This window comes from Amblyraja radiata, chromosome 1 (assembly GCF_010909765.2).
Source record: "Amblyraja radiata isolate CabotCenter1 chromosome 1, sAmbRad1.1.pri, whole genome shotgun sequence".
NCBI lineage: Eukaryota > Metazoa > Chordata > Chondrichthyes > Rajiformes > Rajidae > Amblyraja > Amblyraja radiata.
In genome coordinates this window covers 63,262,879-63,277,646 of record NC_045956.1, presented here as the reverse complement: position 1 = coordinate 63,277,646, position 14,768 = coordinate 63,262,879, and the positions used below count along the sequence as shown (strand labels likewise).

Here is a 14,768-nt window from a genome sequence, read left to right as displayed (position 1 = left end):
AACTTCCGATTTCTGGATTCTCTCTCCATTTAGAAAACACAATTTGATTTGAAGTTCAAAGGGTTCACTAAGCAAACAACTATGAGGTGTGAATTAAATCGGCAGCAAGGCGATCAAACTCAGTAACTCGATGTTAACAAATTAAAATCAAAGCCAAAATAAATTAAATTTTCGAACTTTCTACTGGATTTTCGATAACTTTAATTCCATGGAGTTGTCCCGATTTATTTGCACAGTTTCAGCAGGACTGATCCGATAACAGTCCTGCATGGAAGGCTGGTACAGAGGTTAGGTGATATGTGATCCAGGGCGAGCTCATTAAATGAATGGAGAATTGTTTTCAGATTGTAGGCTTGTGACCAGTGGTATGCTACAGGGATTGGTGCTGGGACCTCTGTTGTTTTTTTTTTAACAATTTGGATGAGATTACAGGTGGCGTGATTAGTAAGTTAGGTGGCACTAACATTTGTAGGGTAGTGGGCACTAAAATTGGTATGGTAGTGGACTTTGAAGAAAATAGTTTAAGGTTCCAATATTAACCTATTGTACCACTTCAACATGATCAGTATGCATGTTTTTTTTATAAACAACATTTTAATCTAATTATATTATTCATTTGAATAATTATATATTTAAGTTAGATTTTGTTTTATTTACACCGAGAGTCATAAAACAGTTTCATGGAAATAAATGCAAACATCATGATTGCCAGCATAACACAAGTAACAGTGGGTATAGCAGAGAGTATAGCATTATAAATCTTACGCCACCTTTAAAATTATAAATGAGAACATTTGAGAAAGTCTTTGACAAGTACCTCTGTGGTTCTATTCACCATCATCTGGGACAGCATTAATAAGAAACAGAAACATTATTGTAAATAAGGACGATAAATTAAAATGTTAAACTGGAAACAAATTCCAAATTCTATCAGTGAAGATAAAGGATTATTTTCAATAGAAACCTGCAGAGTGAACACATTGTGCATCAACATGAAGCTCTGTATGAAGATGCATAATCCATATGTTAAACCTATTAAAAGCAGCAAATACCAACAGTTTGAAATATGTCCTAAGGTCATGGAAGATGCGATGACAATTACATAACAAAGCTTATCAGCAAGGTGTCTTTGCTGCTTTTTAAAATTTTTAAATCATTACATCAGGATATCTTCAGAAAACCACAAGAACACAAATATATCCTACACAATGCATTTATTATTTGTCTTTTAAAATTAATGTATATCCTTCTGAGTAGGATGCTGATTAACAGGTCAGCATCAAAACTATAATATTATCAATTATTTGATGGCAAAATACACGTCAAAGTTTGAGGTGTGAGGGCTGATCCACAATCATCTCTTCTAGGAAGAACCTGCATCTTTCTTGCCACACTTAAAAACTTACATTTTATTCTTATTATATATGTAACTTTTTTAAGGGAAGTAAGAGTCCAGGAGGCTTTAATTACTGGGTGTTAGTTTTAATTATGATTCTAAAATTATTAAATTTTGACAAAGGGACTTAATTGGATCCACCGTATAGTGATCCATTTTTGTGGATCCCACAGTGCAGCTTTCCGGCCTCAAGTCATATTGAATCATCAAACTTCACACTCATTTGTACCACTCAGAAGGTCAGATAGGAAAGAAGAGGAAGAATATATAACACATAATCCTTCGAAATTTCCACCACCGCCAACGGGATCCCACCGCTAGCCACATTTTCCCATCTCCATCCCTTTCTGCCTTCCGCAGAGACCGTTCCCTCCGTAGCTCCCTGGTTAACTCATCCCCACCCAAACCACCCCCTCCCCAGGTACCTTCCCCTGCAACCGGAGAAGATGCAACACCTGTCGCTTTACCTCCTCCCTCGACTGTCCAGGGACCCCGACAGTCCTTTCAGGCCAGGCAATGGTACACTTGCACCTCTTCCAACCTCATCTACTGTATCCGTTGTGGACTTTTATACATCAGCGAGACCAAACGCAGACTGGGCGATCGTTTCGCGGAACACCTTCACTGAGCCAGCATGAACCTACCTGATCTCCCGGTTGCTGGACACTTTAATTCTCCTTCCCATTCCTACATAGACCTTTCTATCCTCGGTTTCCTCCATTGTTAGAGTGAGGCTAAATGCAAATTGGAGGAACAGCATCTCATATTTCTCTTGGGCAGCTTACAGCCCAGTATGAATATTGATTTCCCTCACTTCAGGTAGCCCCGGCATTCCCTCTCTCTCTATCCCTCCCCCACCCAAGTCACACTAGCTTCTCATTTTCACCCTAAAAACAGTTTACAATGGCCTGTTTCCTTTATCGTTACTTTTTTGCATATCTTTTATTCATTGTTCTTTATCTCTCCACTTCATTGTCTATATCTCTCATTTCCCTTATCCCTAACCAGTCTGAAACATAGAAACATAGAAAATAGGTGCAGGAGTAGGCCATTCGGCCCTTCAAGCCTGCACCGCCATTCAATATGTTCAAGGCTGATCATACAACTCAGTATCCTGTACCTGCCTTCTCTTCATACCCCCTGACCCCTTTAGCCACAAGGGCCACATCCAACTCCCTCTTAAATATAGCCAATGAACTGGCATCAACTACCTTCTGTGGCAGAGAATTCCAGAGATTCACCACTCTCTGTGTGAAAAATGTTTTTCTCATCTCAGTCCTAAAAGATTTCCCTCTTATCCTTAAACTGTGACCCCTTGTTCTGGACTTCCCCAACATCGGGAACAATCTTCCTGCATCTAGCCTGTCCAACCCCTTAAGAATTTTGTAAGTTTCTATAAGAGTCCCCCTCAATCTTCTAAATTCTAGTGAGTACAAGCCGAGTCTATCCAGTCTTTCTTCATATGAAAGCCCTGCCATCCCAGGTATCAGTCTGGTGAACCTTCTCTGTACTCCCTCTATGGCAAGAATGTCTTTCCTTAGATTAGGAGACCAAAACTGAAGAAGGGTCTCGACCTGAAACGTCACCCATTCCTTCTCTCCAGAGATGCTGCCTGTCCCGTTGAGTTACTCCAGGTTTTTGTGTCTCTCTTAAGAATGAAATATAAAGCTGGCGAGAGGAATATGGGGGGGGGGGGGGGGAGGGATAGGATAGAGGAGCAGGAGAAAGAGGGGATAAAAGGTCATATTGGAGTTGGGGATAGGAGATGAGCAGATGGAGGGCATGAATGTATTGGGTTGCATGATGAAAGTACATACTCCTCGGTTCCAGAGCCCTTTTAGATTATCAGGTTTCTATATCAACAGAGTTGGAAGCGCAGCCCCGTTTTTCAACCTTCAGTCGCTGTCCTCTCAATTCCCCACCCATGATTCGGAGTCATCGACATACTCCACCTTGGAATCTCCAGTAAGTGAGAGTGGTGGGAGTCTCACAGTGACCAAGCGCATTCTGTCAGTGGGGGCATACTGAAGAGCTACAACGCGGGTAGCAACAACAGCTGCGTGACCGGTGAAGACGGGCTCCCTGGTGCAGACCAGCGGCAACGGTGCTTAGTTTTCAAGTGAAACGTCACAAAGTGCTGGAGTAACTCAGCGGACTGAATCAGTCTGAGGAAGGGTCCCAATGTCACCAGTGATCCTTACTCTAGCACTTTGTGTTTGTTCGGTGGGTGAAGAAGGGCTCGCTGGTACACCATGCGAGTTGCAACAAGGGCTCCAGGGAGACAATGCGAGCCGGGGATGGGTTGGCAGGTTCGTCCAGTGTATCTGACATCTGTCAGGGGAGAATATTGATTCCTTCACGGCGGAGGGACAAGACCGGGAAGAGCGTTCGCCACTCTCAATGCCATCTGTAACCACTCTGGGAATTTCAACTGAGCTCCAGTGATTTTGTCCGGATTATAAGGGTGGGCGGATCATCAGTTGCCGGAAAATCGGTGTTCAACCTGTAACCACTTATGAACCGAAAATATATATCAATAACAGTGTAAACTAATCTTCATGTAATACCATCAAATGAATTACTTGTGTTTGTAACGATACAGGTCATAATTTGCATCAGATCTATCCATAATTATGGATTTTCCTTCAAACGCAAATCCACGTTTTTTTGCTGGATACACATTTTGGTGTCCTTGGTGAAGTAAACTTATTCTTCATAGCTGAAGTTATAGCTTTGCTGCATTTAATGAAGGGAAGAATTCTCCACTAACACCAGTTATATGTGGAATGGTTAGGTATTGCAACTTGTTTCAACTGTTCTCCACAAGTTGCAGTCCCAGCGTGCAGCATGTTGCCCAGCAGAGATGGGAGACTTGAAAGAAAATGTTGCAGATCAGTTCTCTTATTAAATTACAGAAGGGAATCAGTGAAAGATCACTTGCCCAATCCAAGCCTGTGGGATACGTTGAGTAAAGGGCAGGATATAAAAATGTAAGACTATGAGAGGACAGTAAAAGCAAAAACTTGCTTTGCATCATTCTGTTGCTGTTTTGCAGAACAGACAGTATATTCCATAATGATCTTAAGTAAGACAAAGACATCAGAATGAATGTACTATCATCCAAATAACAAAGTTAAAACATAATCTTATTAAAATAAACAACGTACTTTTTAAAAATCATATTCAATCTTTCCTTTACAATGTGCAGTGTCCTACCTTGGACTGTACATCGGCATTGTGGTCATTCTGTAACAGCAAAGCTGCGGATCTGGTATCATCTTTCCGTGCAGCAATATGCAGGGCCGGTAAGCGCACTTTTCCCTTTGTGTCATTCTCCAGTAAAATAGCAACGACTTGGTTGTGACCCTGTTGCAGCGCGACAGCTAGGGGAGTGAACCCATCCTGACAATGCAGAAACAAGGACTTTAGTTCAATTGTGAGCAACAATATATTTTGCTAATCTGGAAGTTTAAAGGCAAACTGAATGGACAAGTCTATGCAGCCCACAGAAGAAGAGGAGCTTGTTTTACCAGAGCAATTATCTAAACCACCAGAAGACTTGTGAGAGTTACAAGAATCAGTACAGACGTTTGATGTTTTTGAAACCATCAAGAGAATTAGCAAGATGAAACAATTCACAGGGTGGGGCCTTCTACAATAAAGGTCATAAAATTATAGTTATACAGCACAAAAACAGGCCATTTGACCCATTGGATGGAGCTGTTCCCAAAACATGCAGCAGAGCATGAAACAACTCCATCCAAGACTGCAAGAAATTGTCAGCAAGACAAAGGTGATAGTGATGGACTTCAGGAAGCGATGCGGTGCACATACTGCAGTTTACATTGACAGTGCCAAAGTTGAGATGATTGAAAACGTCAAATTCCTTGGAGTAAATATCGGCAACAACTTCTCCTGGAACACCCATATTGAAGCAACAGCCAAGAAAGCACACCATCGCCTCTACTGCCTTAGAAGGCTTAGGAAGTTCGGCATGTCACCGTAGAAAGCATTTTATCGGGATGCATCACAGCTTGGTTTGGGAACAGCTCCATACCGGATCGCAAGAAATTGCAGGGAATTGTTGACGTAGCCCAGACCATCAGACAAAGCAACCTCTCTTCTATTGACTCTATTTATGCCTCACGCTGCCTCGTTAAGGCCACCAGCATAATCAAGGACGACTCGCCACTCCCTCCTACCCTCTCCCATCGGGAAAAAGGCATAGAAATGTGAAAATGCGCACCTCCAGATTCAGGGACAGTTTCTTCCCAATCATTATCAGGCAACTGAACCATCCAAAACAACTGGAGAGCAGTCCAGAAACACTGTCCACCTCATTGGAGAGTCTCGGACTATCTTTGATTGGACTTTACTGGCTTTATCTTGCACTAAGCATTATTCACTTATCATGTATCTGTGCACTGTGAACGGCTCGATTGTAATCATGTATTGTCTTTTCACTGACTGGTTAGCACACAACAAAAGCTTTTCACTGTACCTCGGTACATGTGAATATAAACTAAACGAAACTAGACTAAGACAATTGTGAAAGCAGCTCAGACCATCACGCAAACCAACCTTCCTTCCATTGACTCAATTTACACCTCACGCTGCCTTGGCAAGATCACCAGTATAATCAAGGACAGTTTGCACCCCGGCCACTCCCTCTTCTCCCATCTCCGATCAGACAAAAGGTATAAAAGCATAAAAACGCACACCTCCAGATTCAGGTATAGATTGTTCCCAGCTGCTATCAAGCAACTGAACCGTCTTACCATCACCTAGAGAGCAGTCCTGAGATTCTATCTACCTAATTGGAGGCCATCTGACCATCTTTGATCAGACTTTCCTGGACTTTATTTTGCACTAAATGTTATTCACGTTATTCGCTGTACCTGTACACTGTGGATGGCTCGATCTCTCCAGAGATGCTGCGTCTCCAGCATTTTGTGTCTATCTTCGGTTTAAACCAGCATCAGCAGTTCCTTCCTACACATTGCCTAAATCCCTATCTGCTGGTTTTATTCATATCTGATAAGGAGAAAGGATTCCTGCAATCCACCCTATCTATATCCCATTTAAGCTTATGTTTCTCAATAATGATCTCTTTTAGCCTCCTCCATGCCAGGGAAACAGACCCAGCCTCTCCAGTCTCTCCTCGTTAAATAAAATGCTCCCACAGACTCTCCTCTGCACTGTTAGCAGCCTGTCTTAGTGAAAATTCGCTGATATATGCCTCCAATATCTACATCTAAATTATTCATGTATATTGAAATGCGGAAGGTTACCAGCACCAATCTCTGTGGAACATCACTAGTCATAATCATCCAATCACAAAAACAAGCCTCTATCAACACCCTCTGTCTCTTATCACCAAACCAATTTCAGACACAATTTGTTAACTTGCCCCAAGTCCCAAAGGCACCAACCTTTTAGACCACTCTCCCAAATGGAAACTTGTCAAAAGCCTTTCCGAAATCTATGTAAACATACCATATAACCATATAACAATTACAGCACGGAAACAGGCCATCTCGACCCTTCTAGTCCGTGCCGAACACATAATCTCCCCTAGTCCCATATACCTGCGCTCAGACCATAACCCTTCATTCCTTTCCCATCCATATAACTATCCAATTTATTTTTAAATGATAAAAACGAACCTGCCTCCACCACCTTCACTGGAAGCTCATTCCACACAGCTACCACTCTCTGAGTAAAGAGGTTCCCCCTCATGTTACCCCTAAACTTCAGTCCCTTAATTCTCAAGTCATGTCCCCTTGTTTGAATCTTCCCTACTCTCAGTGGGAAAAGCTTTTCCACGTCAACTCTGTCTATCCCTCTCATCATTTTAAAAACCTCTATCAAGTCCCCCCTTAACCTTCTGCGCTCCAAAGAATAAAGCCCTAACTTGTTCAACCTTTCTCTGTAACTTAGTTGCTGAAACCCAGGCAACATTCTAGTAAATCTCCTCTGTACTCTCTCTATTTTGTTGACATCCTTCCTATAATTAGGCGACCAAAATTGTACACCATACTCCAGAATTGGCCTCATCAATGCCTTGTACAATTTTAACATTACATCCCAACTTCTATACTCAATGCTCTGATTTATAAAGGCCAGCACACCAAAAGCTTTCTTTACCACCCTATCTACATGAGATTCCACTTTCAGGGAACTGTGCACAGTTATTCCCAGATCCCTCTGTTCACCTACATTCTTCAATTCCCTACCATTTACCATGTACGTCCTATTTTGATTTGTCCTGCCAAGATGTAGCACCTCACACTTATCAGCATTAAACTCCATCTGCCATCTTTCAGCCCACTCTTCCAACTGGCATAAATCTCTCTGTAGACTTTGAAACTCTACTTCATTACCCGCAACCCCACCTATCTTAGTATCATCTGCATACTTACTAATACAATTTACCACACCATCGTCCAGATCATTGATGTACATGACAAACACACAAGTACTGCACCACCCTTGTCATGACACATTGTTAACTCCTAAAACAAAATCTAATTAATCAGACACGATTTGCTCTTAACCTAGTCAATCTGACTATCCCTGATTAATCAATGCCATGGAAACATAGAAAATAGGTGCAGGAGTAGGCCATTCAGCCCTTTGAGCTAGCACCGCCATTCAATGTGATCATGGCTGATCACCCACAATCAGTACCCCGTCCCTGCCTTCTCCCCATATCCCTTGATTCTGCGAGTATTAAGAGCTCTATCTAACTCTCTTTTGAATGCATCCAGTGAATCGACCTCCACTGCCTTCTGAGGCAGAGAACTCCAAAAAATTAACAACTCTCTGGGTCCTCCAGAGATGCCACCTGACCCGCTGTTCGCTAACACTTTGTGCTCTAAACCTCTGATTAATCCCTGCCTTTCCATGTAATCATTAATCCTACCCGTCAGAATTTATACCAGTAACTTCTCTAATAATGACGTTAAGCTCATTGGTCTGAATTTGTCAAACTTTCCCTGCTGCCCCTCTTGAGAATATTTTCCCATCCTCCAGTCATCTTGTACCTCCCTCGTGGCCAGAGAAATTAAAACATCCCAGTCAGTCCCAGCAATCTCTTCCCGTTTGTGTCATAGCAACCTGGGATAAATCTTCTCTGGACAAGGGATAAATCTCATCTAAACGGGATAAATCTCATCCAGAATGGAAAGACGGTTGATGCTCAAGATATCAGGTTCAGAAGGGCACACTATGAAATCTGGTTGAAGGGGGTTTGAGATGATAGGATAAGAGAAGCCTTTGGAGGGACTTCTGAATAATGATCAATATTTTAAAGTCAATGTTTTGGAACGTGACTAACTAATGGTGATTTGTAAGAGTGATAAATGCATGAAACTCAACATGGCACAAGACATTGACCAAAATTACAGAATTATAATTTATGTGGAATGAACATTTTGTGGCCCGTTAAAAAGTCAAGTTAGAAATCTTGACAATCCAGACAAACTATCTTAATTGATCTAACATCTAATGGAAGAAAAATAAACAGGGAACATATTGGGCACTCAATTTTGCTACAACTGATAATTTCACCCAAGGAAATTGAGATTTGCCCAAATATTTAACTGACACAAATTCAGAAGTGAAACAAAGTACAATGGTGTATTTTGTCTAACAACAAGGACAAATTTCTACTCTACTGTGCCCAAACAGGAGGCAAAGCAGAAATAAATATGATTTAGATTTAGATCAAATCAAGAAAGGACAGGAAACAGATGGGATTATAAACACAGATGAAAAATGAAGTGTTTAAAAAAAATAGCATTATTAATTTTCATCTGTGCTAATGAAATAATTATGCAGTGAGAGAGAAGATGTCCAACTGGAATGAACACCGAAGAGGGCATTGACATCACTTACAGCTAAATACATTGGCCCTAATGCTTTCCTCCAATGTTGATGGGAAACAAAGTGGCAGCCCTGTGATCAGCTCAGTGATCACAACTCCAAATGCAGTGATCACAGCACAGGCTTTAAGATTGTTTTGAATAGGGATAAGTTCAGCTGTTGGAGAAAGATACTTAATTGGGCAAAGCAGATGCCAATGTCATTAGTCAGGAGGTAAGGAGGGGAGATTGGGAGCAGTTGTTGTTGTTGGGTAAGTCTACAGATAACACATGGGAGTCGTTTAAAGCCCAGCCTGTTAAAAGAACAGGATCAGCATATTCCAGTAAGGAGAAATAATGAAGGCAAGCCAGGGAACCGTGGATGACCAAAGGGGTTGTGAACATGGTCAGGAAGATATAGAAAGCATATGTCCTTTTGCTCTGGTATTTTATTTAATTCACGTTTAATCAATAATGTTTTATTATTAATGTTTTATGTGTCATTCCTAACTGTCACTGTATGCCGTTGTCACTTGTGGACGGAGCACCAAGGCAAATTCCTTGTATGTGAATACTTGGCCAATAAACTTAATCATTCATTCATGTCAGGTGTAAGAAGGTGGTATTAGATGGAGCTTACGAGGAGTATAAAGTGAGTAGTAAAGAATTTAAGCAGGCAATAAGTAGAGCCAAAGGGGGCCATGAAATGTCATAGTTGAGTCAGATAAGGAAAATCCCAAGGCTTTTTATATGTATGTTAAAAATAATGTGACCAGCGAGAAGATAGGACTGCTCAAGGATAAAGAGGAGAAATGATGCTTGGAGTTTTAGAATGCAGGTGAGGTACTAAATGAGTACTTTACATCTGTATTCATGAGGAGAAGGACTTGGAGGACAGTGAGGTCAGTGTGGGGAATACAAATATGCTAAGGCAGTAGAAGAACATTAAGGTGGATTGTTCACCAGGGCTTTATTCAAGATTTTTAAGAGTTTAAGAAGGAACTGCAGATGCTGGAAAATCGAAGGTACACAAAAATGCTGGAGAAACTCAGCGGGTGCAGCAGCATCTATGGAGCGAAGGAAATAGGTAATGTTTCGGGCTGAAACCCTTCTTAACTGTGGGGGCCTGATAAGGATCTTTATTGCTTCTCTAGCCACATGCAAGGTTCTAGAAGGCTGGATAGTAGCCAATGTTGTTCCTTTATTTATAAAGGGAACTAAAGTGAATCCAGAAGACCAGTGAGCCTCCTTATCAGTGGTAGGGAAACTATGGGAGAGAATTATTTGAGATAGGATTCACTCCCATTTGGAAGAGAATGGGCTAATTAGAGATGGCCAGCATGGCTTTGTACACAGCAGATTGTTTCTTATTAACTTGGTTGAGTTTGACAACATGGCAAAGGGGAATAATGACAGTAAGATGGTGGACATTAATATTAGTAAGGCCTTTGATAAGGTCCTGCATGGTAGGCTGATCCAGAAGATTAAAAATTGGAGAGTTTGCATAGAGTGAGGAATGCTGTCAGAAGATATAACGGGGCATAGATCAACTGTAGTAATGGGCAGAGAAATGCCAGAAGGAATTTAACCTAAGAAACTGTGAAGTGTTGCACTCTTGGGGGTTGAATGTAAGGGGGGTGTATACGTTATTACCAAGCATTTCAAAGGTCACTGAAAGCGGCAGCACAAGTAGATAGGGTGGTAAAGAAGGTGTCTGGTATGCTTGCCTTCATAGCCTCGGATCAATAGCCAACATAATCAAAGACTTGCCCTGATCATTCCTCCTTCTCCTACTCTCTACTCTGGCACAAAAAGTACAAGAGCTTACAAGCGGCACCCCCAGACATGGGTACAGCTTCTTCCCCTCTGTTATCAGGCTTCGAATGGTCATTCCATAAGCTAGGGTATTGACCAATTCACCTCTACCCCAATGTAAACATTGGACTTTGTCTCAAACTAGTGCGTTACAATAATGCAAACTATATTCTGCACTCTGTATCTTTGCCTTTGCTCTATTTATTATACTTGAGTTTGGCTTGATTGTATTTATGTATAGTATTATCTGATTTGATTAGATTGTATGCAAAACATCACTTCTCTCCGTACCTTGGTACTTTTGACAATAATAAACCTAAACTAATGCTCCGTGATGATATTAGCATGATAAAATCTATGCTCTGTGGACCTAGAACAAGTAGCATCTTCCATGCCTGAAATTAAATAGAACTTTACAATCAAATTTCTTCGTATTTATGCTGTACTGATTGGCTAATAGACTTCCGAACATTAGTATGAGAAATGATCCTGAATTAAATTAACTAGATAGCTTTTTCAGAGAAGAAGTGCAGTCATACCGTGATGAATGTTCTCTTTCTGTCAAGAGTCATGAGTGTTTAATTGTCATATATACCTAAATAGAACAATGAAATTCTTACAATGTGGAGCAATACAATGATTGTCCTCCAGCATTCTAAGATTCTCTGTTAAAATATTAATTACATTGTAATTGTGTGAAACCAAATGTTAGTTTTCAAAAGCAATCTCAGCTTTTTGCTGATATGATATGAATTGATGAACATCAACCCCCAAGTGCTTTGGGCTAAATTCTGATCTCAGCTGCACAAATACTTCATTATTTTCTGGACCATTATTTTGCTCTTTCTAACCGCCACTGAAAATCTCAAATGCAAAATGAGAGGGAAGGGAGAAGCTGACAGCAAATCCATAATACAAAAATCCAATAGTGTCCTTGCCCTGAAAACCTCACATCTGTCATTATGTTGAAATTCCCTCCTAGAAATTCCCTCCGAAGGCTGGTAATCACAACGTCTTTGAAAATATCCACAAAACATGGTAAAGTCAGCTCAAAAGATGGAAGGAACAAGGGGACTCTGATTGCAGATGAATGATCAACTTAAAGTTCTGAAATTGTTGAAACGATCTTATAGGGTAGATCAGGCGATTTTGTCTTTTTTGATGGGTAACAAAATCGGGTAGCAGTTTATACAGGAACAATTGAGACATCAAACTTCCTTCTCTCAAAGATCAAAATAAGATTTAATGAAGATTTGGTCGCATGATTTCAGAACTAGATCGGGAACAATATCAAACAAGGTTGAGCAATACAAGAAAACAGTGTTTAAGGACAGAATTTTTAATTGCATTGTGAAAAAGGCAGGAATGACTGAATGTCCCTCCGTATTGCAATATGGAGATACACATTATATTACAGTCCCAAATCTGTAATGAGATAGAGCAATCAGATAGTCAGTGCTCACCATTATAAGGCATTTCATTCTGATAGCAACATCTGCTGGGGGCACAATTAGACATAGGAATTCAAGGGACATTATCAGTCATTCTTGTTTTTTCACAGTGTGTGCTGCTTGACAACCATTTCCAATGTGATCGGGGGTTATCAGTGAACTGATCATAATTCAAAGCATTTATGAATTATTCTTGTTGTAAACAACAAGAAAATTGACATTCTGGCTTTTTGCACAAGGTATAAACCGATTTATTTTAACGTCAAACTGAACTATAATCAGCCTTCAAAAAAATCACTTTTTAGTTAGCAATTATGGAATTTTGAAATATTTAGCTGAGAGAATGATAGTCACCATATAAAATAAGATTGATATGTACTAACGCTTATGCTCTGGTTTTTGATGTCTTATGACACTAGCCTCCGCATCTATTTTCTTCATATTTTGTTCACATTTAACAGGTTTCCCCTTCTGCCTCGAAGGAAAACAAACCCAACCCAAAAGACTCTCCTCCTAACTCTCCTCTTTTCCCCAGGATGGTGGAATCAAGAACTTGAGGGCATAGGTTTAAAGTGAAAGGGGAAAGATTGAATAGAAACCTGTGGGGCACATTCTTCACACAGAGGGGGATAGGGATATGGAATGAGCCGCCAGTTGAAGCAGCTGAGGCAGGTATTACTGCAGCATTTAACAGACTTTTGTACAGGTACGTAGATAAGAAAGACTTAGAGTGATCTGGGTCAAATACAGGTGAATGGGTCTAACGTAGATGGGCATCTTGGTTGGCATAGATGAATTGGACCGAAAGACCCACAGAGGAGAAATACTCATTGAGGACCTTGCCCATCGCCTGTGACTGCACACAGAGTTGCCCGCTTTGATTCCTGAGGGGTCCCACTCTCTCTCTACTTACCCTTTTTCACTTTATGTGCTTATAAAATCTCTTGGGGTTATCCTTAATGCTGTCTGCCAGAGCGATCTCCTGTCCGCTTTTTGCCCTTCTGATTCCCTTTTTTAGCTTATTCCTTGGTTCCCGAAACTCCTCCAGGGATACACTTGATCCCAGCTGCCTGTGCCTGTTACATGCCTCCTTCTTACTCTTGACCAAAACCACCATTTCCTTCCTCATCCAGACTTCCTTACATTTGCCTGCCTTAACCTTCACTCTAACAGGGACGTGCATGTCCTGAACTCATGTCAGCACACTTTTAAAAACACCACACTTTCCTGACGTCTCTTTTCTATCAGATAACCTCATCTAATCGACTAATGGGCCTGTCTCGTTTTGGCGATTTTTCTGGCGACTGCCATCGACTGTCAAGTCGTGGCAGGTCACTGAAAAACCAGAGATACACGGCTGTGAAGCTCAGCGGACATTTAACATTACCAGCCGCTTATCCTTGGTTCTGAAAACTACTGTTTACTTTTTTTCCCCGAATGAGCCAATGAAATTCACCTGTCAGCACCGGCTACAACCTACGAGAACCTACGACAACCTATGACTTCCTGGCGACCCACTGCACCTACGGCACGAGAATTCTCACTACTCTCCATGGCGGCTTCATTCTGGTGGCCACTAATTTTTCAACAAAAAACTAGTTCTGAGAATGCGGGAACAACTCACGACCATGAAGGCAACTCCCCGGTAACCACCCGCGAACATGTGGCAACCGTATAGACTCCTGGGGTCGTCTATAAAGTCGCCTAAGTGGGACAGGCCCATTAGTGAGTTGATGTTTCATACCCTCAAAGTTGGCCTCAAAGCAATGCTCTCTCCAAAGCAGCAGTTTCTACTTTCCTGTCCATTCCCCTACCACTTGAGAAGTTTATAACCCATTCAAAAATGTATCAATTTTCCCTTTTAAATGTATTGTAGGTATGCACATACCATATTTTTCATGGAATATTTCACATAAGTTGAACTTCAGTGGGTCTGATGAGAACCTTATTGGGGAGCAAAGAAGTGATGTTTGTTCATCAGGAAGAATTTAGGACCGACAAACCCTTTATCCAATGCCAGGGAGTATAGAGAAGTATTTAGCCCATTTGGGATGTTATTTTGCGACTTTACAAATCTTTTACTTAGAGTGTTGTGTACCTGTCCGGTCTCTGCAGTATAGGAAGGGTGCCTTTATGCTGGAGAGTGAGAAAGAAATTCACCATGTTGCCTGGATTGAAGAATGTTGGTTATGGGAGAGGTTGGATAAGCTGAGCATGTATTTTCTGTCGCATAGGAGGCTG

General features: G+C 41.2%; 1 protein-coding gene across 39 annotated transcripts in view; it reads right to left on the bottom strand.

The window, feature by feature from the left end:
• ank2 (ankyrin 2) overlaps positions 1-14,768 on the bottom strand; it is a 524,159-nt gene that overhangs the window by 193,268 nt on the left and 316,123 nt on the right. For 29 of the 39 annotated variants that reach the window (XM_033023003.1, XM_033022993.1, XM_033023145.1 and 26 more), the window contains 2 exons: positions 4,613-4,798; positions 818-841 (listed from right to left, as the gene is read on the bottom strand). In XM_033023003.1, the coding sequence (XP_032878894.1) occupies positions 818-841; positions 4,613-4,798 (210 nt within the window). The remainder of the gene's footprint in view (positions 1-817; positions 842-4,612; positions 4,799-14,768) is intronic. The other 10 variants (XM_033022973.1, XM_033023069.1, XM_033023154.1 and 7 more) reach the window with 1 other exon arrangement.